Here is a 27,748-nt window from a genome sequence, read left to right on the forward strand (position 1 = left end):
ACAGCTGTGGTGATTACATGTCATAGATATGGAATACGTCGTCGGACCATCCCATCGAAAGAACGTTACCAGGTAAGAAAGTAACTTGTTCTTCTACCCAGTCAAATGCTTTTTCCGCATCCAGGCTTAAAGGTGCGTAGTCTCCCTGGCTTGCCTCTACATGTTCAATAAGATCTAGAGTCTTTCTAACCACGTCTGGGCCCTGCCTTCCCGCTATAATCCCCATCTGGTCTGGGTGTATTATTTGTGGCAACTTTTCCTCAAAGCGCGTTGCCCGGATGCGTGTGAATATTTTCCCATCGACATTCAGAAGTGAGATAGGGCGGTAGGATGCACATTGTGTGGGGGGTTCCCTTCCCTCCTTAGGAATCACTGATATCCGTGCTTTGCTGAAGGTTTGGAGCCTCCCCCGTTTCTTAAATATGGTTGTATAGCCGCACCATGTGCCCTGATAGGATTCCCGAGAACTTTTTGTAGAATCCTTTAGTGTATCCGTCCTCTCCCGGAGCTTGACCATTGGGGAAACGGGATATCGCTTCTTGGACCTCTTCTATTGTTATCGGTCTCTCCAGGTGTTCCATTTCTAAGTTGGTACGTTTATTCATATCTATCCTTTCCAGGTATTCCCTCATTGCTCTTCCTCCCATGGTGCTTCGGATTTGTACAGGGTTTCATAGTACTGGGCAAATCCCTCTGCAATCTCTTTGGGCTCGTAAGGGATGAAACCCACGTCTAAGCCCTCTGCGCCTGGAGTCTAGCTGCTAATAGCACGTCTGCCTTGTCCCCCTTCTCGTAGTATTTCTGTTTGACGTTTCTCAGCTTCCACACAGTTTCCCCCATTCCCAGTGCTTTCAGCTCTGCTCTCTTGGAGAGTATCAGTTCTCTGATCTCTTCTGTATTCCCCTCCATCGCATGCATCCTCTCCTCTCCCTCCATTATCTCTCTCCTCAGCATCTCCTCTCTAAGGTTCCTCTCCCTCTTATGTTTCGCCCCCTCTGTTGAGTAGACCTCTCCAAGTTGCCTTTCCCATGTCCCAAACCACCCCATTGTTTACTTCCCCATTGTCGTTCAATTCACAGTACTCAGTGATTGCCTCCCCCAATTGGTTCGCAAAAAGGGGGTCCTTCCAAAGTGTTTCATTACAATGCCAGCTATTGTCTGGTCTGTAAAGTCTGGTGACATCTAGGGACATGAGGACCATATCATGGTTGGTCCAGCCCACCGACCTTATCTCGCTATGGGTCACTCTCGTCCCCTGGTCCCTGTTCATGAGGAGGTAATGAATCCTAGTGTAGGTGTTATGTGGGGTTGAATAAAATGTGTACCCCTCTTCCCCTGGGTGTTGCTCCCTCCAGATATCAATTGGGCCACGGGCCACTATTGAACGTCCCAGGTGTCTGGGTTTGGTGCCCACTTCCTTCCGCACGGTGTTCCCTATGGTCTTTCTGTCTCTCGCTTCATCTGCCCAGGAGTTAAAATCTCTCCCTATTATGTACAGGTTGGCTTCCTGTTCCTGTATCATATTAAGAGCATTCGATATGAAGTCTGCATGTCTCTGATTGGGTGCATATAGTGCTGCCAAAAGTACCCGTGCCCCCTCCAAAGTCCCCTGCAGTATCAGTAATCTCCCCTCCTTGAGCCGGGTGGTTGTGCAGTCCCGTAGTTTAGATTGCTTTTTTATCACTATAACCGACCGCCCACCCCCCACTTTTTGGTAGTCCGCGATGCCCAGTGGACCTGACCAATCCCAGCCCCTCGTATCATTTGCTCCTCTTCGTGTATTAGGCACGTCTCCTGTAGGAAGAGTACATCAAGATGTGCTTTGCGGAATTCTCTAGCGACTAATCTCTTGGTCGGAGAGTTGAGACCCTTCACATTCAGTGTCCCCACCAACAGACCTCTTCTGGCATCACTCCTCCCCACTGTGAGTGCCTATCATCAACTTGACATACGACTCGGCTCTCTCGTCCTCATCATTTACATGGGAGTAGTGTTCCTCACTAGTGCTGTCTCTGTGCACGGAGCTGTAACTTTTATATAAACCCCCCAACAACTTTTTAACCAAAAACAACCGTAACTTGAGTTCGCTCAAAATCTTGGAGATTCCCTCTCTCTCACAGAGGGCCACTTTGGAGCGGAGTGTTCTGCCTCCCTCCGGCTAACCATTAAGTATCCTGTGAGTGTGTGCCCGATCTCTTTTGGTTCCATTCCGTCGTTCATGTACCCTGTTTTCTTGGTTCTTGCTCACCTCTGTGGTCCTGCGTTGTGGGTAACGTGCGAGGCGAAGGTCCATTGAGCTTCATGTACTTGCTTCCTGTTTGCCCCCTTCTTCTCCTTTGCTGGCCCGGCGTGGGTCGGGAACCCTCCCGCGGATGGGTCCCGTGGGCTACCTGGTTCAGCCCCAAGGTCTGCTGTAAGATGGCTCAGGGCTTGTTCAGCTTCCTCCGCCGATGTTATTCGGTATTCCACCCCCTCCACTTCGAATTGCAACAAGAACGGGTAGCCCCAAAGGTATCTAATTCCTTTAATTTACACCAATCAAATCGAGAGACAAAGCATAATGGCCCTAATTCATGCTGTATGATTGAGTTGGGTATGGCAGATGCTAGGCTCAATGTTTCTTTCCCTATTTGACCTTGAATACGATTTAAGACATGATCAAGGTTCAGAAGGCCTGCATCCAAACCAAACAAAAGAATGGGCTCCACCTTTTAATAAGTAAAAAATCAATTATAGGCAATAAAGAGAATTTGCAGTGTTTTTTTGGCAGAGTTCTCATTTGCGATATCAAAGGTCGAACCTTAGTTTTTAGGCCCGAGGACCAAGATTTAATCGACATTGAGTCTGATATGGAGTATCCAAGATAACTTGGAGAAGTCACACATTGAAGTGTGGATCCCTCCCGATATCTTCCATTGATATGTCTTGAGCCTTTTTTTTGTTTGTGAATAAAATGATCTTGGATTTCATAGAGTTGGCCCGTAGATTGTGTTTTTCAGCGTAAATAGAGAAAGCATTAAGCTTGGTTTGGAGACCAGAGGGGTCCTATCAAATAAGATGTCATCATCGAAACACATCCAGTGCAGGTGTTATGCTACCTCATCTCACTGCATACATAGATGTATCAGACCAGAGTTCGTCTATATCACATATGTAGAGATTAAATAACGTAGCAGTGAGATTGCACCCCTGCTTCACACCTATCGCGGTCAAAATTGGGGGGGGGTAAGACCACCATCCTGAGTGATGCAGACTTGAAGGGTGCTATTGGTGTGAAGCACCGCTATAAGCTGCGCAATGCGAAAAACAGAGTTTTAGCATTGTTGCCTATAGAGTTTCTCTGATAAAACAATCAAAGGCCGAAGATGGATCTAAAGCTGTCATATATACAGGACCTGAGTTTGTGGAGATTGATTTCGCCAACACATGGGCAACTATGGTGGCATTAAGTTAAGTGCCCATTGCTTTGCGAAAGCCCACTTGATATTTCGAGTAGATGTCGTTCTCCCAGATGTAGCTTTCAAGCTGTTTCAGAAGTAATCTAGAAAAGACCTTGGCAGAGCGTCCATAAGGGGTATTGGGCGGTAATTAGAGGGATCATGCAAGTCACCCTTTTTGAAAACTGGAATAACAATGGCATTACGCCATGAAGAAGGAATATTTTTGGAGCAAAGAGCATGATCAAATTTGCTCCAAAGAATCGCAGCCCCAAAGTAAGGATCCGATTTTAAGATACAGGAAGGAATTCCGTCTGGACCCGCCGCTTTAGAGTTCTCTAACCGGCCAATTGCCCATATGATTTCCTCCAATGGAAACGAGATAAGCTTATCAGTAGATGAAAGCAATACTTTGAAGCCACAAGATTTGTATTGAGATGGTAAAGAACATTTGTCAGAGATTGGCAACTATCAAAGGAGATAGAAGAAGTTAAATTACACTCATTGGTGTACGTGTTTCCTCTTAATATGGCCCATATGCTGCACGTGTCCCTTTTACAAATTAAACTGAACATTTCCTGATTCTCTGAAAGATGGATCTGATATTTGATTACTTTTAGTTGATTTCTATAAGTTTGACATCCTAAGTTTGAGTTCTTTGTACACTGGATACCTGAGTGTTGAGTTACGTAATAGGCGAGGATGACGATTCTTAACACATTTAAGCTGAATAATGGCCAAATTGTAATATGCAGGTGAATCTTGTGTGTTTTTTTGGCTTTCAACATTATTTCTCTTAAATGAAATTTGATTACAGAGTTTTTCCAGCTGTCTCTTAGGAATACGTTTGTCTGTAGTTCACTATGGTCAAATACGCGCCAAGAATCTGTTTACAAGATAGGTGAGTTGTCTGCACAACCTAGGATGCCAGTATACTAACGTCAAAAGTCTATCTGTCTGAGGCAATGCCGCAGCGGAGGAGATAGGCATCAGTTGAAGTTGTAGATTGACACAAAGATATTTGGGCAAATGATCATTTATGGACGCTTCTAACATAGTTACTGGGTCGACCATCCCGAGTACATTTAGTGAGACAAAAAAATAGTCCATGTACGAGGATGCTAATCCTAGTTTCCAGGTGCCTGTATGGCAGCCACTCTGACATTTCACCATGTGTAAATTCCACTGATCGAGATAGTTCACCCAAAGTTTCCCTCTCTGCAGAGATGTTAAGCAAGCGTTATAAGAGTTCAATAGATGTTTTGATGAAGTGGAATTAAGGCATACAGAATTGAAATCTCCTCCCAGTACGATGTACTGGGAGGAGATTTCTTAATTTCTACAAGCTTCAAAGCTTCTTAAAGAACCGTGTCAAGACTGGTGAGTAGATCGAGAGATGTTTTGGCAGGATTCCAGTAAATATTTATTATTAAGAAAAAAGTTGTGATGTTATGCGACTGAACTTACTCAATTACCATAATGTCTTCAGTACATGAGATCAAGGTGGATTTGGCATCCACTTTATTTACTAGAAATGCCAATCCCCCTGTGTGTCTTCCAACCACACCATGAGTTACGGGTTGGCAATAGGTAGTATTGCCGTCCACACAAAAGAGTTTGGGATTCATGGTTTCTTGAGTAAGAAGTATGATTGTAGTCGCTTCTCTAGAGGGGGGAGTTGAGCCATGAATTTAAGTTTGTGAATCCACAACAATTCCAAGAGGCAATTTTTAATTTAGTATGGCTACGCTTGTTTGTTGACTTTGATCATTTCAGAAATAATGGTTAGCAGTGGAGCAAGCCAGGATACATTTGTGTCCGTCCCAACCAAAGAAGATAACTGAGCTATTGCATCAACATTAGAATGAGAGCCATTCTGCTTTGGATCAGGTGTTCCATTATTTGTGCCTATAACAGGAGGTTGACAGCCAAGAATTTATCTGCTTCTTCTAGTGAATTAAATAGAGATAGTCCTCTCAATCTAAAGTCCTCTCTATGTTCCCACAGTAATTTGGTAATGATATGCGATTGTGGGGCGCATATCATACAATAATTGCTGGAATTTGACAGCCTGATCCATTCAGTATCATCAGAATGCAGAGTACGAAGCTGAGGACTAAGTCTAAATGTATTGAATATAAATGAACGATTAATTCTGTCTACCATTTTTGTCTGGGTCACTTATCCATCCTAGAATGTTTGCAGTGTCCATGGTGACCTCAGTTCCATAGCTATGAATATCTGCTTCAACTACTGAGACTGCCATAGAATTTGTGGCAGTCGTTAGAAGTCTTTGAGTTAATTAGTGGGCCTATGTTCGTCACAAGTGGAGTGTTGCCCGCCTTAGCAGTAGTGCATATGGCAGCTTCTTGAATAGCCTTGGAATTAACAAGATCCGATTCATTGTTCAATGATTTTGCACTGAGGGGTCTACAGGCCCTGCGCCTAGCCAGAGTGAGGTTTGAGAGGTCCTGATATATGGCAGCCTTAGACCCCTCAAATTCGACTTCTCGTAACTGTTTGGCTCTGTTCAGGACTTCAGATCTGTCGGTGTATCTAAGGAATTTGACCACTATAGACAGGGGTCCATTCGATTAGGGTCTGCCGCCCCTGTGCGCTCTTTCAATCTGTACCGTCTTGCCCCCTTCTGCTTCAAACAGTTGATTCACTAGTGTCTGGACCTTTTCCTCAACCTGCCTCTGGGTTTCTCTTGCCGATTCCTTCAGTCCGAGTATCTGTAGGTTGTTGCGTCTTTTCCTATGTTCCGAGTCGTCCATTTTGAGAATTACTTCCTCTTCTCTGAGTTCTATTTCCGACATCCTTGCGTTCAGTTTCATTTCAACCATGTCTGCGTTCAGCTGGTTATGCTCAAGGTTTTCAACTTTATTTTCGACCAAGGTCATTCTACCCGTTAGGTCTGTTAGGGAGGTTTGTATGTCCCCCCTGAGGGCTTTAATCTCTGCCAGTATGTGCCCTATGTATTCCTTTGTAGAAAACCTAGACATGTCCATTTCCCCAGGCCTTTCCTTCGTAGTGTCCCCTACTTTCTTTGCTATTGTACCATGCTCTCCCAGGTGACTCTCCGCGTATTTCCAAGCTCCGGTGGGACTCAATGCATGTGCTGGTCTTCGATTCCTCACTGTTGGCGGTGCTCTTTTGCACCTAGGCACTGGTTCTCAGCTGCTCTGAGGTATTTCTGCAGATGGCAGGGATTTGTCCGGTTTATGTCTCTGGGTGGTGCTCCGGGTAAGATATATGGTCTCTGTAGTCACTAAGGTTTGATTTATTTCCCTTCACCTAGCTTTCCCCTCTTCTCGAGGTGCTTTTGTGCACTCTGTATGTCATCATGCATAGGGAAGCTCTCTGTTGTTCTTCCCGTACCCTGCAGTACTGAGGCACGAGTCTTGACCGCTGTGTTTCTTTCCTTTGCCTTCTTACTCCCCTTTATGGTGTGGGGGGGTGCTCAGTGGTCTCTGTGACTGTGTACCCCAAATCATCTCTATTTGCAGTGTTCCAGCTCTGTCACCGGGTGGGTGCTACTGGGGGAATTGAGGGCCTTTTCAGGCTGTTGCAGTGTGCGATGGGTTGCTCAGGGCAGGTATTTCTGTGCGTGTGGCCCCTTTCACTGTGTCTCCCCTCTGAGGCCTTTGAAGCTATTCGGGTCGGTAGTGTTCCTCGTCTGCAGTTGCAGCCTGTGTTCCTCCTCGGGGGCTTTGCCCCTGTTGTGAGTACCGCCTTCCTAGCAGGGCGGTTGTGGGTGGTTGTAGGATCCACGCGACTTTGGTGGTCGTGCTGCGCACTAACCAAACTCTCCGGCCTGTCTGCGCACTCAGTTAGCCTTCGGGCCTCTCATGGCACTTCCCCTCCCAGGTGCTCCTGCTTCCCAAGCTTATGTCGTGGCGTTAAAAACACCTCTCCACAGGTGTCGTCGTGCTTCATGTATGCCTTCCTTTGCCGTTGTTCCGTCTCCGCGGTTCCATTTCAAGACGTCTTTATGGGCTTGTACGTTCCTCGCTGCCATCAGCTTCCGACGAACCCAGTTAGTTCCAACCTTTCGGGCGATTGTTATGATGGGTTACACATTCTATACCAGTATGGGTACTTTGTATACATAATATGGTTCTGGAATGGAGCCATTCCAGAACCATCCTTGTATTTGAAGTTTGCCCGGCGGCGTTAGGCTCCGGGGGCTCTTTTAATAAATCTTCTTACTTAAAGTCCGTAGTTACATTGGCGACGAGTTTTAGCGCAGAGCCCCCAGTGTTTTCTTCTGCACCACAGCTGAGCCTGAGAGACCGTGGAATCTGCTGGGACAAAGCAGACGCTCCGACGATGGCACAGTGAGCAGAAATACGGTCGGGGCAGTGGGATGACTTTACTGTCCCGACGCGTCTGCAGCAAAGGAATACCTCTGGTGAGCCGCATATACGGAATTATTAAATAAACTCATTGATGCAGTCCAAAGCGGCGCGGGCGCGTTGCATTTTATGAAGGTGAGAGATGCAACGGCAACGTTAGAGGAAAAGACCCTAAGGCATGCCAAAACGTGGCAGCCATCTTGCGAACAGCCTGTGTTCATTGTAGGTAGCCATGGCAACCATATCACGTAGCGAGCAATAACGAAAAGCAAATAGACCAGCCTAAAGCACACACAGACCATGTGCTCATTCCCAATAAAGAGAGTGGGTGAACTGTGATTCCTGCAAAGGGAGTTAGCAGCACCAAGTGGCACATTTTTAAAGACAATTAAAAGCAGAAACCTCTACCTACAGCAGACATACAAAAGAAAAAGAAGGGAGCAAGACAAAGTGAGTTGAGCAAAAGCGAAGAAACATAGAACCACAAGCCTTTATCTACAGTAGCAAAAAAATTATTTTAAAAAAAAAGGAAGTGGAAAAGCAAAGAGCGCCTACTGAAGGCACATACATCCTAATTTCACTTGAAGGCAAAGACATTCAAATTCCATTTTATGTAACAAGCTCATCTGCCTGCCATCATGCAGCACAGCACATCACAGCACCAATGCAGTTTCTCCCACTTCCTGGGAATCCTACATGCGCATGGGAACAGTGGGTCGACGAATTCCAGGTATATCTGAGGGCAGTGGGCGGCAGCAAATATAATGACGATCTCAAAGAAGCCACCTTATTAAATTGGATTGGGGCAGAAGCCTTAAGTATTTTCAGAGCACTTCCCGAATTGGACGGTGCAGAAGGAGGCTCTGGCGACAAAATCGTAAATTTGAATGTGCACTTGGTAAACTAGCCAAACATTTTGGCAACAAAACAAACGTGGTGCTGGAGAGATAACAGTTATTTTCAAGACGCCAATTAAAGGGCAAATCAATAGATGCTTACATTGCAGCTCTGATGGGACTTATGTCCACATGCAAATTCACTGGTGTTGGTGAGGAATATTTGAGGGATCAATTGGTACTAAATGTGGCCGATTCACGCATACAACAAAGACTGTGGTAAGCCTGAGATCCATCCCTGGAGCAAGCAGTAGAGATAGGCAGGACTATGGAGCTGGGCGATCGCTGTATGAAGGAAAGGTTTGACATGAATACAGATAAAGAAATCAAGATGGTCCAGGAGGAAGAGAAGACACTGATGAATCTTTAGTAGCAATGGTAAGGAGAATGACCACTAATAATTCCAGAGCAAACTCCAAAAGAGGTAGAGATATTGGGTACAGAAACCAGAGCCAAAGCCGTTGCCTAAAATGTCGCTGGTACAAGCACAATGATACCGAAAAGGAATGCCCTGCTGCAGCCGTTGAATGCTACAAATGCGGCCACATAGGCCATTTTGCCAAAGTGTGCAGGAATATTCGAGGAAGAGGGGGCAGATTCAGCAGATACTCATTCAACAGACCACCAAGAAACATGGTGAGAGCGGTTGAAGAGAACCCTGGACCTGACAATCAGCAGTGAAAACACACGGCAAGTACAGATACTCGGTCACTTCAATAGGAGAAAATAAAGGACCATGGGTAGACGTGCAAATAAATGGTAGATATTTGGCTATCATGGTAGACACTTGATCTCCATACACTATGGTCGATGTCAAAACATTTGTCGAGGTGCTGTCTGATGACATACAGGAGATAAAATGTACTGAGTGAGGGCAACAGGGTATGGTAAAACCCCCATAGGTATCATCGGATGTACATGGGTGAAGTTGTGTTTCCGTGACAGGGAAACATATTGTAGACTATACATAGCCAAGAACGGTTTGTCAGTAGTATGATGGGAAGAACAAGCTGCCCTACGTGTCAGGATTCACCCAAGGGAAGAAATTCCCATCCTGAGTGTTTTAAAGGACAATGATGACATCAAAGCCACACTTGCTAAACAATTCCCCAAGGTATTCAAAGAGGAAATTGGACTCCTAGAGGGCTTTCAACACAAGATAGTTGTTTAAAAAAGGTGCAATACCCATAACGCATAAAGTAAGGGGTGTTCCCATTGGCACAAAAGAAGCACTAAAAAATGAACTCTCTCGGTTGTGTGAGCAGAATCTAATTGAACCCATAGAAAGCTCAGAATTGTTAGCCCCTATAGTGTTGGTGAAAAAACCAGATCGGACCATAAGAATGTGCGCAGATCGCAGAGATCTGAACAAAAACATCTGGATAGATAGGCACACCCTTCCGAACATAGTGGAGTCGTTGACGACCATGAAGCCAGGCAAATTTATCAGAACTCTAGACCTATCCTCAGCTTACCACCAGATAGCACTGGAAAATGAGTCCAAGAGTTTAACATCATTTGTCACTCCACTTGGCGCCTTCAGGTTTAAGAGGATGCCGTTTGGCCTTGCTTCGGCCACAGCGGTCTTCCAAAGACTGATGTCATTCTTATTTGGTGGTCTTGAAGGCATATATTGCTTCCAAGATGAAATTTTAATATCTGTCAATACAGAGGAAGAACATGATGCTAAATTAAGGGGAGTGCTGCAATTAATTAAAAAAAGGGACTCACTTTAAAACTTAAAGTGCAAGATTAAGTGTGACGGAGTGTCATATTTGGGCCATTCTATTGATACCAAAGGTATTAGTCCCAAAAAGGAGTTGATGAACACTATATTAGGTATCTCCGAACCAAAACACAAAGATCAATTAAGAAGTTTTTTGAGCATGACAGAGTGCTACTCTAAATTTGTGAATGATCACACCAGCAAGACCATGAATGAATTTATGAAAAAGTCCACGAAATACTTATGGTCAGATGAATGCAAAGACGAATTTGAGCAGTTAAAAACCGCAATCAATGGAGCACCAACACTGGGGATGTTTGACTGCAAGGCAAAAACCATAATCTCAGTAGATGCCAGCAAGATTGGTTTAGGGGGTGTATTCGAGCAACTTCAAAGCAAAGGATTAGTCACAATTGCATTTGCGTCAAGGGTCTTGAGAGGAGCAGAATTGAACTACTCTACGATAGAGCGAGAAGCCTTGGGAGTAAAATGGATCTTGGAACACTTTAGGAACTTAGTGTGGGGGCTACCCATTCTGCTCAAGACTGATCATAAGCCACTAGTACATGTATTGCAATCTAAGACACCACATTTGATATCACCAAGAATTAGGCGTTGGATTTTGGACATGATGCAGTATAACATCTGCGTAAATTATACCCCAGGCAGACTAAATCTGGTGGCTGACTGTTTCACCAGATTGCCATGCGATTGTGGAGTTGTGAGCGTTTAACTGGAGAAGGAGTATGTGTGTGATGACATTATTGCTACCATAAACTCTGGCATAACAAAACGAGAGTGGAAGGACATGGTCGACGTTGACCAGGAACAAGTGAGTATCAGAGAAGCCATTGCCAATTATTGGAACAGCTATGACCAAAGCTTAAGATATTACGCCCAAATTAAAGAAGAGATATTGATGGATGCGGAACACATTTATAGAGGAGATCGCATCATCCCTCCAACGAAACTAGGGGATAAGATAGTTGCTTTGGCTCATGAAGGACACTTGGGAAGAAGTTTGACCAAGAGAAGAGTAATGAGTAATTACTGGTGGCCTGGTATGTGGAGGGACGTGGAAAAGAGTGCCAGGAACTGTATCACATATGGCACAAGTGATAAAGTAAAAAATATAAGGAAAACACCCCTACAACCGGTGGAGATTCCCGAGAGATTGTTGTCTAGATTAGTGATTGATATCATGGGACCGTATGAAAATCTTGATGTTGTCAAAATATATATTATTGTCCTGATAGACTACACCTCGAAGTGGGTTGAGTGGGGAATCGCGGAAGGGAGTGTCACCACGAGAACGTTTTGAACTTTTTAAATGAGATCTTCAACAGAGAAGGCGACCCCAAAGAAATAGTTTCGGACAATGGAGCTTAGTTTACCTCGCTAGAATTTCAAGTATTCTTAAGAGAGAGCGATTGAACAAATAACCACATCACTGTACCACCCCATCGCGAATGGACTTGTCGAGAGAATGAACAAGTTTGTGAAGAGTGTGAATCAATTGGCCGTGGCCAAAGTACTTCCATGGAGAGAGGCCCTCAGAGAGGCTCTGTGTGCTTATAGAACAACTCCACATTCCACCACAGATGTAGAGCCGTTTACCATGATGCGTGGCAGATTGGCATCTAATAGGTTGAGGTCTGCATGGATGTTCATGGATACTGGTAAGGTACAGTTAGATATAGAACAAATTATAAGAAGAGTAAGAGAGAAACAGGCAAAGTACAAAGAATACTATGACTGCAGGAACAGAGTGAAAGAGAAGATTATCAAGGAAGGGGATTGGGTTTGTATCAAAGAACCCAATGAAGGGTGAATCCAGATTCAGATCACTGCAAAGAGTACGAAGCTGTTCATTGTTGTGTTGGAGGATGGAACAATGTGGTCTTGTGATGATATTGTGAGGGTGGAAAGAGATTTCAATAAGCCAAGCACCAGTAAGTGCAATACCCAGAGGAGTACAGATCACATCAACAGCGGTACACAAGACACACACCATGATAAGGAAGACAATGTGGTAGGGAGTGGGAGTGTAGTTCCTAAAGGTGTATTATCCAAGAGAAACCACAAGAGGATCCAGAATTTCAATAATTACTGTTTATTACTAGTGGTGTTTACCACTGTGGAACTCACTGGTATCCTTTTGTTCATTCCAGTTAATCTTTTCCATTCTGATTATCCACCTGTTTCTGTTTTTGATTCCGTTACATTTCTAATCCATTAATTAATCAATTTTCTTTTCCCAATATAAGGGAGGGGGATGTTATGATGGGTTACACATTCTATACAAGCATGGATACTATGTATATGTAATATGGTTCTGGAATGGAACCATTCCAGAACCATTCTTGTATTTGAAGTTTGCCCGGCGGCGTTGGGCTCCGAGGGCTCTTTTAATAAATCTTCTTACTTACATTAAGTCCTTAGTCATATGACTTTATTACAGCTATTTCACTCGATCTCTTCTCCTTTTTCGCCAGAGGGAGCAGGAGCTGCGAAGCTAAGCAGCCATCTTGTCCCGCGCCCCCTGGTGGTCTCTGTATTTTAACTTTTTAATGTTCAACAATGGTGGAAAAATATTTCAAGATCATTTTTAAGCAGCATTGAACATCGATTTTATTGTGCTCGAATACCACTTTTTTCACTGATATTGTTTAAACGATTCTTCCGGAAAGCATTGGAAATCACTTGTTTTTATTGTTGACTGCCATTGCTGATGTATGTGGAAATGTATTATAATGATGTTGTCTATCGATTGTTTTTAGGTGGTGACATTTGTGAAGAAGAAGCTTATAAGGTGATAGTACAGCCAGCTGCAAAACAAAGATGCCTTCGGTGTAGGAAATATACTACAGAGTCTTCCCTGACACCATGCCCCCGTTGCTTGGAAGCCATTGCTGGGAAACGGAGTGCATAGAAGACAACTTGGTGATGGCAAACTTGTCCTTCATTAACATAGGACAAATGCATCCAATGGTTCAAGGACTATTTCCAGTAAGACTAAAGTCGAAACGGAGAGGACATCAAATTGCACTTGTTTGCTAAATTTCACCATCCAAATAAGTTCCCTTATTGTTATAGAAAAGGTTGGGCAATGCAACGAGACATGTTTTCTGGACTATGCTTCAAATGCTTTTCAAGAAAAGCAGTTACTTTTCAAAAAAGCCATTGAATATGAATTGTAATAAAGGACCTCTATTTTCTTTTCCTTTTGTCCGCCGCTCCTGTTTTTTGGAGTGACTAATCCTCTCACTCACACATTGTACCAGCCATCTAACTCATCAACGTTATGTATACATGAGGTGGTTTTGAAGGGTGCCTTTGAGCTAGGCATTATTCCCTCCCATTAAACCATTTCCCCCTTCCCAGGTCATCCAAATGATGTAATGCTGCTTTATATTGAATGCAACAGAAGGGTCCTCATACATTCATATACTCCCCTTATTATACACTCACTGAACACAACACTATTCCTAATAGGGGTTTCATATTAAAAGTTGACCAATCACCTCAACCAGTTGTTAAGTGAGCAGGGTTTATTTATAAGAAGAAAACATGCGTGGGGCAGAAAAAGAAAACCAGGTCACTTGACATGGGACGTGAGCATAAGGAGTATCAAATCCTAGGTAAGAGTTGTGACGAAGTGAATGTTTGGCCTAAGTAGGTTAGGAGCCAACCTATACATAATGCGATTTAGTAAGGTGGTGTGCTCTGTTATGACAAAAGTGACTCATTTAGAAAATGAGTCAAGGAGGAGGTGTAGTCTAGTATTGGGGTTTATAACCAGGAGAACCAGAGTTATCCTCTTTCCCCACTTTACAGTGGCATGCACTCTTTGGCAGAACATTTTATTTTTGAATAACTGTTTTATTAACTGTAAAATGAACCCTTCTAAACAGCCTTACCAGAATATTAATTTCTTTCTAAAAATGTACAGTCCTCCTATGAGGCAGATCGCCGAAGATAAAACATATTCTTTATAAGTTTACTCACAAATAATTTCGGTCTGGCTTCTTGCAAGTTTAATTTTCAACTTAAAGATATTCGAATTTTGAAAGTAAAATAAGTGTATTGAGAAGACTTTTGTACAATAAGACAACGTGTGCGCGATTATGTATGGTGTATCGTTTTAAACATTGTCATAATCATCATAGATTCACATTTAGAATTGGCGCATATATGAATGAGTATGCATGTTTATCTTATCTCTGGCCTGGGAAAAGACGTAGTAAGTGTATGGGCTACACCAGAACGTTCTTCCATTAACGTTCTGGACATGTGTGGGGTTTTTGTCGAGTAGGCAGCCTGAACAGTAAAACATATCTGGTGCTCCACCCCAGCCTAGTGTTGTACCAGCTTTTCAGTGGTTTCTGAAGGTTGCTGCTTGGGGCTTACCCTGGCAGTGTCACAGTTGCAGCCACCTGTGGCAGAGTTTAGGGCAGTGTAGAGCAGCATAGGTAAGAGATGTACTTGCGACTCCTACTGGCTGTTTAAAATGTCAGTCGACTTCTGCCTCCTCACATAAGACCCCAGGTGGTCTAAGTGCTCCAATTATGTCTATTATAATGGGCCCTCAGTGGGACAGTAGTACACGCATGTGATACTGATAAGTCATGCACCTGGACTCCATTGTAGTGGCCGAGAGATCCAAAGGTGCGGAGCACATGCGCCCCCTTCAAGATAACAATATGGATGATGGGCTCCATGCTGCTGCTTAACTCTTGGATTGCCCCATTGAGGATTGTGATGCAGGAGGAGCATGCCTATGGAAACAATTGTGCTGTCATTGCTGCTATCACCCAGCTGTGCCTCTGGTTCAACAGTGGCGATTGTGGAGGTCTTTTGCCTCGGGCGGGGGGCCTGTCCTGACCAGCCACAATTGGGTAGACCTACTGGTCCTTATGGAAGGTCAGTTTTTCAAACACCAATGAGCTGATACCTAGGTTACAAGGGGGATGTCTAAATAAATTATCCCGAAGCTACACACAAATTATCCTTCTTTTAATGTATCTTTCTACCCATCTGTTGTATGCAGCCCATCATCTAGGTGCTGAAGCATGCAGAGGAAAGGAGTGTCCTGCATACTGGTCACGGGCACCAGGTGTGCTAATGTCAATGGTGGCTAGCCACACACTTTAGCCTAACACATACAGAAAAAACTTTGAGGTGGTTTGGATTTCTATATGCAACATATAATGCCCAGAGGGAAAAGCAAAGAAAAAGCTTATTACCAGCCTGGCATCTGATCTGGGAAAGCAATTACGAGTGGGAGTCTGAGTTTGCAGGGTACCCGTAGGCACACCCCAGTGACTTTCTCCAAGGAAAAGGATTGTCTTGAAGACCTATATGACAGCATTGACATATGACTGCTCTAAAAAGCGGTCTTCAAAAGGCTTGCAGGCATGTATCGCAATATGCAAATATTGGGAGAGCAAGTGCACACCAATGAGAAAGGAGGTCCAGTCTAAGTTGGAATCTCTACAGAAACAAACAACCCCTTTTTCCCTCAAAGTGTGAAGACCTAGAAAAACGCTCACATCGGGGCAATTGAAAACTAAAATTCCTGAAAGAGAGGATTGACTGTTCAAACCTGTTTGGCCTCAAGCAAACTCTTTAAGAAAATTCACCCTAATGGGGTTCAGGACAACTTCACCATTGAGAAAGTGGGGTCCCAGAATGAGAATTTGGATGGATTGCTTTCTTCCACAGATTCCTCATCAGATAGATATCCCTTCCAGCGTCAGCTTCTCGGAAAACATTTTGACAGGGGGGGCGTAGTGCACCTCGACCCGGCCTTTGATCTATCTTGACTCGATGCAGCGGTTGCGACTCCCAACGTGACGTTTGTAGTCATACATGTACTACATCACTACACCCCCATACCTCAGTTCCTTTTTTCCACGTGCTCCGGATGCTGCTCGAGGAGTGACTCTGGTGAGAGAATTCTAATTGCGTTTTCTTTCCAATTCGTTGTTTTGCTAAAAATGTCCACCCCCAACCCATCAAGTTTGAAGAGGTGCATCAACTGCAACTTTAGGATGTCTCTGACCAACCCACACAGGATTCGCATGTGGTGCCTTGGCACAGATCACGCCACCGAAGATTGCGGGTCATGTCAGCAGATGAACCTGAAGTCGTTGCGGGAGAGGGTAGCATATCAAAGTGGGGGCGAACCCCGGTGAAGTCACCAGCTCAGTCGACTAGTCGGTTGTCTGCACAGGAGATGGAGGACCCCACTCCGGAGAAAAAGGACATGCATAACAAGAAGGCTAAAAAGAGGACCCACTTCACGAGCCATCCGTCGTCTTGCTCTTCTCACAAGAAGAAGCATCAACACCGGCATGACTTACCTGAGGAGTGTGGTATGTCCCAATCTTGCTCGGGTACATCCAGAGCCGAATGGGAAGAGTTTAAGGAGCAAATGCATCCGATGATGGAGGCTACTGTGGGCACTGGGTAGCCCTCGAAGCAGAAAGCCAGGGCGGTCCAAGTTGCACCCGGTACTGCCGGTGCCAAAGAGACAGCGTCGAGTTTGGTTCCTTCGGACCCAGCATTGACCACTGTCAAGTTGACCATGCCATTGAAGCCGCTGTCGGTGCCGACGGCCCCGGTGCCATTGACGTAGAGGTCGAACTCAGTACTGGTATACGAGAAGTCGTATATCCCGGAGTCAAGACTATCGTTCTTCGACACAATGGCCTCCATTTTCAGAGATGAAGAAGACCAGGCTCTCGGTTTTCAGCCGGCGCCAGGAGAATCAGGTGGCAATGATTTGTTTCGCCCATCAGGCTGACCTCATCGTCTTGGCTTAAGGCCTATGTGACGCCAGTGGCTTGGACACTTCCCCTGACCTGGACATACAACAGGCCCAACCTTATGGCCATGCAAATGCCCAGTATAGAAAGACAGTGATCGAATCCTTGGGTGCCCCTGCAAAAGAGCTGCTTACAAGCTCACAGATATTCTTGACAGGTCTACCCACTGAGCAAGCAATATCTTTCAGTGTGGCCATCTCATACCGCAGTGCCTCCATTTGGCAAAGAACCTGCTCCACACCTCTGGTGGAGTCGCGAGGGGAGATCCCCTATTCCCTATTGTTGACTTAACCTAATCCTGAGTGTTTAGAGTGGTCCAGGCAGCCACAGTAAATACTAGGCAATCCACACCCACCTCCAACTTACCAACTGACAAGAGACGAAGAAATAAGATGCCTTATCCAAGAAGGGATTTTTTTCTAGTAGCATGGCACCCAAGGCAGCAAATGACTTGTGCACCTTTTCCAAGTATACGCAAAGCCTTTGGAGGACGATTTAGGAAGCAGCAGAACACATTCCGTAAGGGGAACTGAGGGAAGGTTTTCTGTGCTTAGTGGAGGATGGCAAGGAGGTAGCCTGCCAAAGTTTGCTATCGGGCCTGGATGTTGCAGATTGTCTAGGCAGGACTTATGGGGTCAGCAACAGTGATGTGCAGGCAGGCCTACCTGCACAGTTCAGGGTTTTCTGCCAGTGTACAATCCAAGTTGCTCAACATTGTCTTTGATGACTAGCATCTATTCAGTCCTAGGGCCAATGATTCCTTAGAAAAAATCAAGGACTCCAAATTGGCTGCGGTGTCGATGGGCCTGACTGTCCAACAACCGACAAATAGTCCCCAAATGAACCATACGGAAGTCTGATTTGATGGAGGCTATAACCCGTACAAGAAAAGAGGCTGAGGGCAGTAGTGGGCTAAACAAAAAATTAAAAAATGAATACGACATAGACAAAGTGGGCATACACAAATTATACCTTTTTATTATGTTAGACTAATGAGTCGTACATGAAGTTGGGGTTTTCCATTACCCCAGATTGAAAACAAAATAAATGTAATCAACATATAAAGGGCCTATTCTATTATATACAGCATAATCAAAGTAACAGACATAAAAACAACAAAAATAAAGGAACACAGTTTCCACAAGAATAGCATGTATCAAAACGAAGTAAATTCAAAGTCGCTACCTGTCTACCCTCCACTTTTAGAAAAAAGCTAAACGAGAACAGAGAGAAAAAAATCAACGATTCTTAAATTACACCATCGTATTGAAGGTAGATCTAGCAAATAGGGCAATTATAAGGAGGTCCAGACGTAGCTAGCCGATATTAAATTGGTTTATTTCTGGCCTATAGACACATCCCAGGTCGACAAAGCCATCCTTTAGCTTCTGCTCTCGGGGAAGAGGCTTTCAGTGGTTTGTCGCATTTAGGAGAAAGGCACAGCCCCCTCAAATCAGACAAGGGCAGAGGCGTTTCCTGCAACCAGCAGCAGCAGTGCGGTCGGCACTGGCCACAAAGCTACTTTGAGTTCTCCCCCCTATGTTTTCCTGGTTGGAGGGAGGATTGGCGTGCACGTGCCACCATGTCGGGAGATAATCTCTGATGCCTGAGCATTGCAGATCATCCAATGGGGGTACTCTGTGCTCTTCTTGTGAAGACCCTCAGACAGACAACCCCCCCCCCACTCCAATGTTCCCATCTATCAAAGTCACAGAAGATACCTCAGATTCCTCATAGGGGACAGGCACTACCAATTCAAGGTGCTTCCCTTTGCGTTGACCTCCACTCTGCGGGTCTTCACCAAGCTGATAGCGTTGGTGGCGGCGCATGTTTGCAGATCCGACATTTGTGTATTTCCGTACCTGGATGACTGGTTGATCCGGGGAAAGGCGTCAGAGCAGGCTTTGTCTCAAAGACAACAGTTCGCTGCTACACAGGCTGGGCTTCTCCCTAAACCTTCAGAAGTCACACACAGCACCAGCCCAAAGGCTCCAGTTCATCAGAGAAGTCCTCGACGCTCGGGAGGGGAAGCCTCCCCCCGAGGAGCGAGTCACCAGTGTGCGACAGAGGCCTCTTGGGCATCACAGCTGTACTGCATTTTACTAGTACAAGATGCCAGGGTGCACATGCAATCTCTGCAGTGGCTACTGAGGGGATCAGTTGTCCCAGTATTTAGGCACCCTGAAGAATGTTCTGAGGGTATCAAGGTCGTTGGCCAACAATCTCACTTGGTGGGCCATCAGGGAGAACATGATGGCGAGGGAACCTTTCTGGGCCCCCCTGACCACAGGGGGGCCTTTGGTCCACAATGGAGAGCCAGTGACATATCAACAAGCTGGAGATGTGAGCGATCAGTCTAGCCTCTCACAAGAGGAACCACATCCTGATCATGATGGACAATACAGTGACCGTGCACTATCTGAACAAGCAAGGTGGTGTACGGTCTCTTTGCCTTTGCAGGTAGGCAATGCAGCTGTGGTTCTGGCTGTTAGAGAACAAGGTCTCCGTTATGGCAAGCCATCTGGTGGCAATGGAGAATGGGCTGGTGGACGCCCTGAACAGGCAGAGCACAGTGAAAAATGTTTTGGGTCGCACTGTTTGAGAGCATACGTGTTATAAACAGATTAGATAAAACCAAATTAGAATCAAAATACAAGCTTCCCACACTGGTGTGTATTTGTATATGATTCAAAAATACAATTTCTTATAGTAATAAAAATGTATCATTGACAGTGGGTATTCATTCTGATCAAAAAAACATATATGCACAATATAAAGTAAACCACGTGTAGATATTTCCAATGTAATCATTGACATTGGGTGTTCATTTTGTTCAAAAAACAATATATGCACCATAAAAACTAAACAATATGTAGAGGTATCCTATGTAATGTTCCATTTCATGAACCAAGAACGTAATGTCCAACTTTCAACTGAACCATCTTCAATTCTTGCCAGCAAAATACAAACATTTTTTACCCCAAAAGTTGCTGTATGCCGCCATACTATTCAATTTACAGGCATTGGGTTAGAGGTCATTTGTACAAGCCCTCCTGAGTCTTCATCAGGGTACAGTTCACATTTTATAAAGCGATCTTATCTATGTCAAATAAAAAAAGGAGGGAAAAATAAGTTTTTCTCTCGCATATTATATTGTGTGCATATAAACGTGCATTTAATCTAAGATGCGGCTCCTCTGACCTTGAGAAAAACGTGTACAGAAAAAGCATGCTACCAAATGGCACTGTAAAAACTTGTGAAGAAATTCTATTTTCCCATAATTATTTATAGACCTGCATATTTAAATGTAATTTGCATATTAAATACAGTGGCTTTATGCTTTCTCCCATCTAAAGTCATATTTGTATAGTGATGCGTCCACTCATCCAGAGTCATAGTTGTATAGTAAGGGAGTAAATAAATTGTTATAATATATATTCAGTTGTCTCTGTCCTTTCAATAGATGGTAGTAAACTTATAGTGGGATTCTCACTAAACGTCATGTGTATTCATAACCAAGTGTGTTCTTTCTAAAAAAAATAAAAAGCCAGAATTAATTTCTTTGAATTCTAGTTTTGAGAGACCCCTGCAGTTTAAATTGTGTGCTACAGAAGTCATTTTACCGATCCTAATGTACCATTTGTGTGCCAGATAAATCCGGGGCTCACTGGATAGCACTGGGGTATTAAAGTTTTAGTTAGAATGCTGACCTTCTATTGCTAGGTAAAGCCGTGATGGGCCTGAAAAATAAAAATTATGTACCGCGAGTCTCAAGCTAAAACCCAACACTTCCTCTGCTACTGTACAGAGATGTGATGTCACGGGCACTCACCGTCACTAGACATTCCGTGGGGCGGGTTCTAGTGCGCAGTTCGTGTGGCCCAACAGTCTCACCATCTAAGTTACGATACATAGCAACTCTACAGTGGTCACCTAAATCAATCGTTGTACCGTCCTTAACGTAGTCCCTCTGTTAAAGAGCCCTCCCTCAGCCCCCCATTTTGTATTGCTCACGTGATCGGTTCTTCTCCTCCAGCCGGATTGTTGGCCGCCACAGGTGTTTCTAGGAATACTACCCTCCCCTTGTAGAGCACTTTCAGGTGGGACGGATATAGCAACATGTATTTTAGATTCAGTTGCCGGAGTCTTGCTTTTATCGGCACAGAGGAGTTCCTTGCTCGCTGTACTGCAGTTGTGTAATCCGGGTATATGACAATCCTGGAGTCGTCTCTCTTAATTTCCCTGCCTTCTCTTGAATATTTAAGTATTATTTCCCTGTCCTGAAAGTTCAAGATTTTCGCGATCATCGGGCCGGGGTATGAGCCCAGCGGTGTCCTCTTCTGTAAGGATCTGTGGGCTCTCCCCACTGCGAAGCCCTGGGATAGTTGGCCAGTGCCAATTTCTTGTTGTAGCAAAGACTCCACGTACCCCGTCAGGTTTGAGCCCTCCATACCTTCCGGTATACCCAAAAGGCGGATGTGGTTGAGGCAAGCACACCCTTCCGTGTCCTCCGATCTCGCCTCCAGTATCGCTACCTTTTTCTCGAGATCTTGCACCCTTGCCTTTAGGTCAGCCGTGGTCTCCACTGATTCTTGGAGTTCAACCTCCACCGTAGTTACCCTTTCTGTCAGGTTGTGTGCGTCCTGCCGCATTAGCTGCATGTCTGATTTGACCTCATCAACCTTTGTGTCGATAAATGTTTGAGTGCAGCTATAGCCTGTAGCGCCTGCCCGTCCTTGGAATGGTCTTCCGGGGCCTGTGATTCCCCTTGTGCATTCGTGTCGGGCTGCGTCTGAGTTTTCGGCTTAGTCGTTGCAAAAGAGTCCATTATTGTTGGCTTTGTTTTTCCCTTGGTAGGGGACATGGTTGTATAGTGATGGTCAGAGTTAGCCGTGAGTGCCTTGTATGTTTTCCAGCGTTTGGTGTGGGGATCCGCCCTGTGTTGGGCTTATATATCAGCTTCAACCATCCGATGGATGGCGGCGCGGCTGGTGAGTGGTGACTGCACGGTAGGGGGGGACCAGTACCTTGTCAATGTGGCGGATGGGTATTTCGTTCGGTACAAGCAGGTTTGCCAAACCTAATGACCAGTGTAGAGCTCCAGGATCAGGTTCAGTAGTCTTGTTGGATTCCCTGTTGCCTGCGCTGCGCTCTCCTCTGGCTCACTTCCCGCTCACGCAGACCCCAGATATTACTCCTCAGCTCGGTTCGTGGACCACGGCAGTCTTCAGTGGTCCGATAGCAATGTTTTAGTGACTTGTTCGCTCAGGCGTGGGCTGATGCAAGGTCACCCCTGTGCTGTGTATTGGCGCACAACCAACTGGCCAAATGTGGATCAATTCGCCGGGCCGTTATCGACCCAGTTTTGGGGTCTACTTGATGCTTGGGTGTTCTCTGGCAAACCGTTCAGGGGGTGCAGGCCGCAGGTTCGAGCAGGGTATCTGTGCAGTCGTGTATACCTAGACCGCTATGTTGTGTTGTAATAATTCTCTTCCGGGTTGAGTCTGCTCAGCTGCCACAGTCTGTTCCACATTGCTAGGGTGCATTGTGGGGGCTGGGGCAGGGTGTCCTCGTGGTATTTGTCCCCTGGGGGTCCAGTGTGCTGCAGCAGCGCTCCATTCCCCAGCTAGCGTAGGTCCCAGGAGTTGCGTTGTGTCTGACCGTATGTGACAATGTAGTCAGGCCTCACTGGGTGAGTGGTGCTCACGTTCCAGGGCATGGTGGTCAAACTGCTCCAGCCGGGTCTATTTCCAGCCCCAAGCTGCAGTGGAATGCATGCAGCCCAAACCTTGCGTTCTCCCCATGTCTCAACTTGCGATGATGCGTGTAGTCCTCTGGACCGGGGCGCTGTCTTCCAAGCGTCCGTGTGCGGAGCAATGCGGTCAGGTTCCAATAGGTCTGAGCGCTCCTGATACCATTCGGCTGTGTGGTCGGTGTGCCCTCCTACGCCATCAGACCGCTATCCGTTGTCGGTCGTGTGGCGTAACTCCTATGAGGCCAGGTCTTAATTGGTAGTCGCGTCGGGTGGGCAAAGGAGCTCCGGCTCCACCGAGGTCCCGGCGGGGTATCTCCACGGTCCGCAGTCGTTGTTCCTCACCTCCATGCCAGTTCGCTTCAGAGTCTCTCATGCCATGCCCCCACCTATTAGGGTGCGATGCTCCGCAGTCTCCCAGAGCTTGGTGTAGGGTTCACTGTGCTAATGATCCCAACGGTAAGCGCCATCTGTTAGGGAGAATTCTCTGAAAAGGCTAATTTCCCAAACCTAGTGAGTCCCCCAGCAGCTTTGGGGTTTATTTGTTCACCTGCTAAGAGTGAGATTCTTTTTACTCCCACTCTTAGACATGATTTGAGGTGTTCCTTTATCTTTCAATGTGTTTTATGTGCTATGGGGTCTTTTACTCCATAGGGTCTCATGTGTTTTTGATGTGGGTTACAGAGCACCCTCCGTGCCGTAACCCAGGGTGTCGTAGCGACCCCCCAACATAGACTCCATCCATACCCTGGGACTGACTACTGTCTCCCAGGGCATGTAAAGTCACCATTGGCTTTACTAGTCCCAAATTATGAACAGAAACCAGTACAAACCATCATATTGTGGACGTACTGGTCAGGGCAATTCGATTGCCCCGGGGTCTGTTGTTCGAGGTGGCACGTCTCCATCCCCCCTGATCGAGTTTTGGCTGGTGGCAGTGGATACTACTTTTTATATTCAACCGCAAATATATCTCTATGGGATTTTCCCATTGTTCGAGGCTAACAACTTTAATTATTTAATTCTTATAGCCTCGAACATACCGCCAGTATATTTATTTAATATTAATTCACCGGTTGGTATTTTTTGCCAGAACTCTATTCTAAAATGGCGTTTGTGTTCTCTTCTGTGACTCCAACCCAAGTCGAGCCCTTTGTTCCACTTTTTGGCGGGCTTCTCCACAGAATGACTGCACCTCTGTCATCTGAAATACCATATATGGCTCTGGGTCTGCCTCCTGCCAGACTGACTGTAGCCTTCCCAAGGGCTGTGTGTTGTGGGTACACCCTTGGGGTGGGACCTGTGGGAATGGAGTTGGGAGTCAACTCACATTTTGTGTGGTGGGTCTCTGGTTTCTGTGTGACACAATGCCTGAGACAGTCCTGACTGAAACTGGTATGAATGCAGTGTAGTGTGCTGAAAAGCTGGGTGCTTATTCCAATCCACATTTGTTGTTATGGGTGTCTGGGTGGAGTGAAAAGCATGAATGCCTGATTGGCTGCCTGCCTGCTTCTTTACTAAATTCTTTAGAAAATACTTCTTTTAGAGCTAAGCCTTGTGGTTAGTTGCACTAGGGTATCTATAAGCACACTAAAATGTATACTCAATACAAATCCCACCGCTGTACACCAGTGTTAGGCAGAAACCTGTGCAGTTCCCTTGGGGACCGCTGCAAAAGATTTAAGATTACAGGTGTTTGGCAGTAAACCCACTTGTTAGCAGTCTGTACCACACAGATTCACTTGGTAGCTGTGGCTGAACAGTCATACTTCCCTCAAGATGAGTCAGGCAGTATGCAAAGTATACACAATAGGTACAGAGACACAGTAGCACAAAAACAAACACTGACCAGAGCTTTGGTGTAAAAGTATATAATTATTTATTTAAAGAGACACTTGTGATTTACACTAGCAAAAAGAGGTAAGTAAATTCAGCACACAGTCACTATCTATATATATATACAACCCTATTCACTTATTAGACAAGTCTTAGTGAGAAACGCCACTTATTTTCAGACCGAGGTGAGCGCTTAACATAAGATGACACTCTAATAAGTTATAAAGAAAGGGAGGGAAAAAGGCAGAGGTAAGGAAGCACACAAGTTTCAATACTTTTAAAAGAACCACAGTAAGGCAGAGTTCTACTGGAGAGCAAGGAAGTCAATTGCAAGGCCCACTCTTGGAGAGAGAAAGCAGAAGGGTTCCAGGTTCACACAGTGGGGTTATGCCCAAAGAGTCTTGTAGATAGTTCGCACAAAGAGGATGAAATTAAAGTCAGGAAAAGTTAGCTAGGTTGTCGCAGGCTAGCCCAGGTTAGAAAGTCGAGGCTTTACTATCACCCCGAACGATCTGTGGCAAGGGAAGCCAGGCGGGACACAGTACCTTAAGTGTGAAGGAAGCTCCAGCGGGGGCAGTTGTTCCTGGCAGCAGGTGCAAGTCGTGTTTCGTCCAGAGGAAGAGGAGGTCTCGCCGTGGAGGAAAGATGAAGGTCATTGCACTGCCAGGGAAGAAATCGGCCGCGGAGTTCTTCGGTTAAAAGGTACTACCCTTCTCTTCGCGGTAGTGGTAAACCGTGGTATTCCGGTTGCCGGGGTGCTTGGCACAGGCAAAGCGGACACGAGATGCTCCAGGAAGGTGAAAAGAAGGCGAAACTGGTTATCCCCACCACTCAAATGAAGAAGACTCTCCGGACTGGAGATCTCCTCTGTCGTCGGGAAAAGTGGTGAGACGGTTCAGCAGGGCTCCACCGGTGGTGTCGTCGTTGCAGGTCGGCTCGGCTTCTCCCTCCTCGGATTCTTAGGTCCTGTGGCGACTTCTGAAGTTCCAGTCCCCAAAGCCCTGCTTTTATGCAGCACACCCCCATTCACTCAGCCTAGCTGTCAATCAAACATGCTAAGTGATGAGCCGGCCGGCTCACCACTTGGGCCAATCACACAAGAGTGCGACTTGAGTTACCAAGGCAACTCAGTCCACGGTGCCTAAACCCCCTCCGACACCCCCTGTGGTACCCAGACAGAGTGGCACCACTTTTGGAGGCTTCTGTGGAGAAGCCCGCCAAAAAGTGGAACAAAGGGCTCGACTTGGGTTGGAGTCACAGAAGCGAACACAAACGCCATTTTGGAAACAAGTTTCGGCAAAAAATACCAACCGGTGAATTTATATTAATTTAATAAACCGGCGGTATGTTCGAGGCTATGTTAAAAAGTGGTAGCCTCAAACAATGGGAAAATCCCATAGGAATATATTCGCGGTCGAATATAAAAAGTAGTATCCACTGCCACCAGCCAAAACTCGGTCGGGGGGACTGGACAGTGCCCCCTCGAACAACAGACCCCGGGGCAATCGAATTGCCCCGACCAGTACGTCCACAAAGGGTGCTGTGTAACCCACATACCAAAAACACATGAAGCCCTATGGGGTAAAGAACCCCATAGCCCATAAAACACATACAAAGTCAAAGGAACACCTCAAATCATGTCTAAGAGTGGGAGGAAAAGAGTCTCACTCTTAGCAGGAGAAAAAAATAAACCGCAAAAATCCAGCAAAGCTGCTGGGGGACTCACTAGGTTTGGGAAATTAGCCTTTACAGAGAATTCTCCCTAACACGCTGCCCAGGGAAGATTAACGCGAAGCCTCTACATGCGGGTGGGGCTGTCTTAAATAGCCTGGCTCCAGCCACTCCCCTTTAGCCCCACCTTGTGGCCCCACCTCACCACTCCCATTGACTCCTGCACATGCCTGCCAATGTCTTCTAATGGCCACACCCGGCCTGAGAGCACGTGCCTTGGATTCAAAGTGTGCAGAGCACACTTTCTTATGAGCCTGGCTCCAAAGGCGCCAGGTCAGGGTCTATTTGGACCCTTTAGAGGATGAAAGTGTTGGCCCTTGGTTGGTGACCATGACATTGTGTGTGTTTTATCCTTTATTACTCTGACGTCCCGTCCCCTTTCCTCCATACTTTATGGGCGTCCCTTCCTAGGGACGGGAGACAGAACCTTTTTACCAGAAAAAACTTCTTTCCCTTTAAGTTTAGAGACACGTGGGGTGCGGCCCTGGGAGCATGCGCTCCCCTGACTCTTCCCACTGGCACCAGTCCCCTTTTCCGCGTCGACGGGAACAGGCCGAATTCTACAACGCTCCTCGGTTTGGCTTCGGCAATGTAATACCACGCGCTCTTCCCCGAATATTCTTCTATATTTTTTTCTCTTTTTCTTTTTTCAATTAGGTACTTGGTCCTCTGATGCCACGCTCCTCCCCGGCGCATATCGACTTCAACGGGCTTCAGCAGGTGTCCAGCCTGCGAGGGGCTCTTCCCTATGTCCGATCCCCAAGAACAGGCTAGCTTCCATAAGTCACCTCCGGAGGACCTAAATGACTTTGTAAATCATTGTTTCGAGGCCAAAGGCAAGGCCTCTATTTACCATCACATCCTGTAAGGGCAACTCCTTTCTAAGGAAACGCCTGTGCGGGAGGAACTTCTCGGGTACTCACATCAGCACACGTACCGAGACTAGTCCAGCTCACGGTCGAGGGGTCTCTGGATCCTTCCGGGTTCATTGCTGAGGGACCGCATCGTTCTTTTACCGGGGTTACTCTTGAGGGGCAACGCCCTAGTACCGGCATGTCCGAGGGGACGCCATCACGCAGCACTACCGGCAGCTCTGCGAGGGCAATACGCCTTCCAGGCCCCATCCTGAGGTGCGGAATAGGCCTTATGTTCCAACACCAAGCGTCTTGGACGAGGCTGGGC

The 27,748-nt window shown here is 45.9% G+C and overlaps 1 protein-coding gene across 1 annotated transcript in view; it reads left to right on the forward strand.

Moving 5' to 3' along the window:
• The window catches only part of IARS2 (isoleucyl-tRNA synthetase 2, mitochondrial), a 1,527,005-nt gene extending 1,513,365 nt beyond the window's left edge, over positions 1 to 13,640 (forward strand). Inside the window, exon 23 of the mRNA XM_069608590.1 lies at positions 13,198 to 13,640. Coding sequence (XP_069464691.1) covers positions 13,198 to 13,349 — 152 coding nt within the window. The 3' untranslated portion in view covers positions 13,350 to 13,640. The remainder of the gene's footprint in view (positions 1 to 13,197) is intronic.
• Positions 13,641 to 27,748: the final 14,108 nt, after the last annotated feature.

The sequence above is a fragment of the Ambystoma mexicanum genome, chromosome 4q (assembly GCF_040938575.1).
Source record: "Ambystoma mexicanum isolate Mex_15411 chromosome 4q, UKY_AmexF1_1, whole genome shotgun sequence".
Classification (NCBI taxonomy): Eukaryota; Metazoa; Chordata; class Amphibia; order Caudata; family Ambystomatidae; genus Ambystoma; species Ambystoma mexicanum.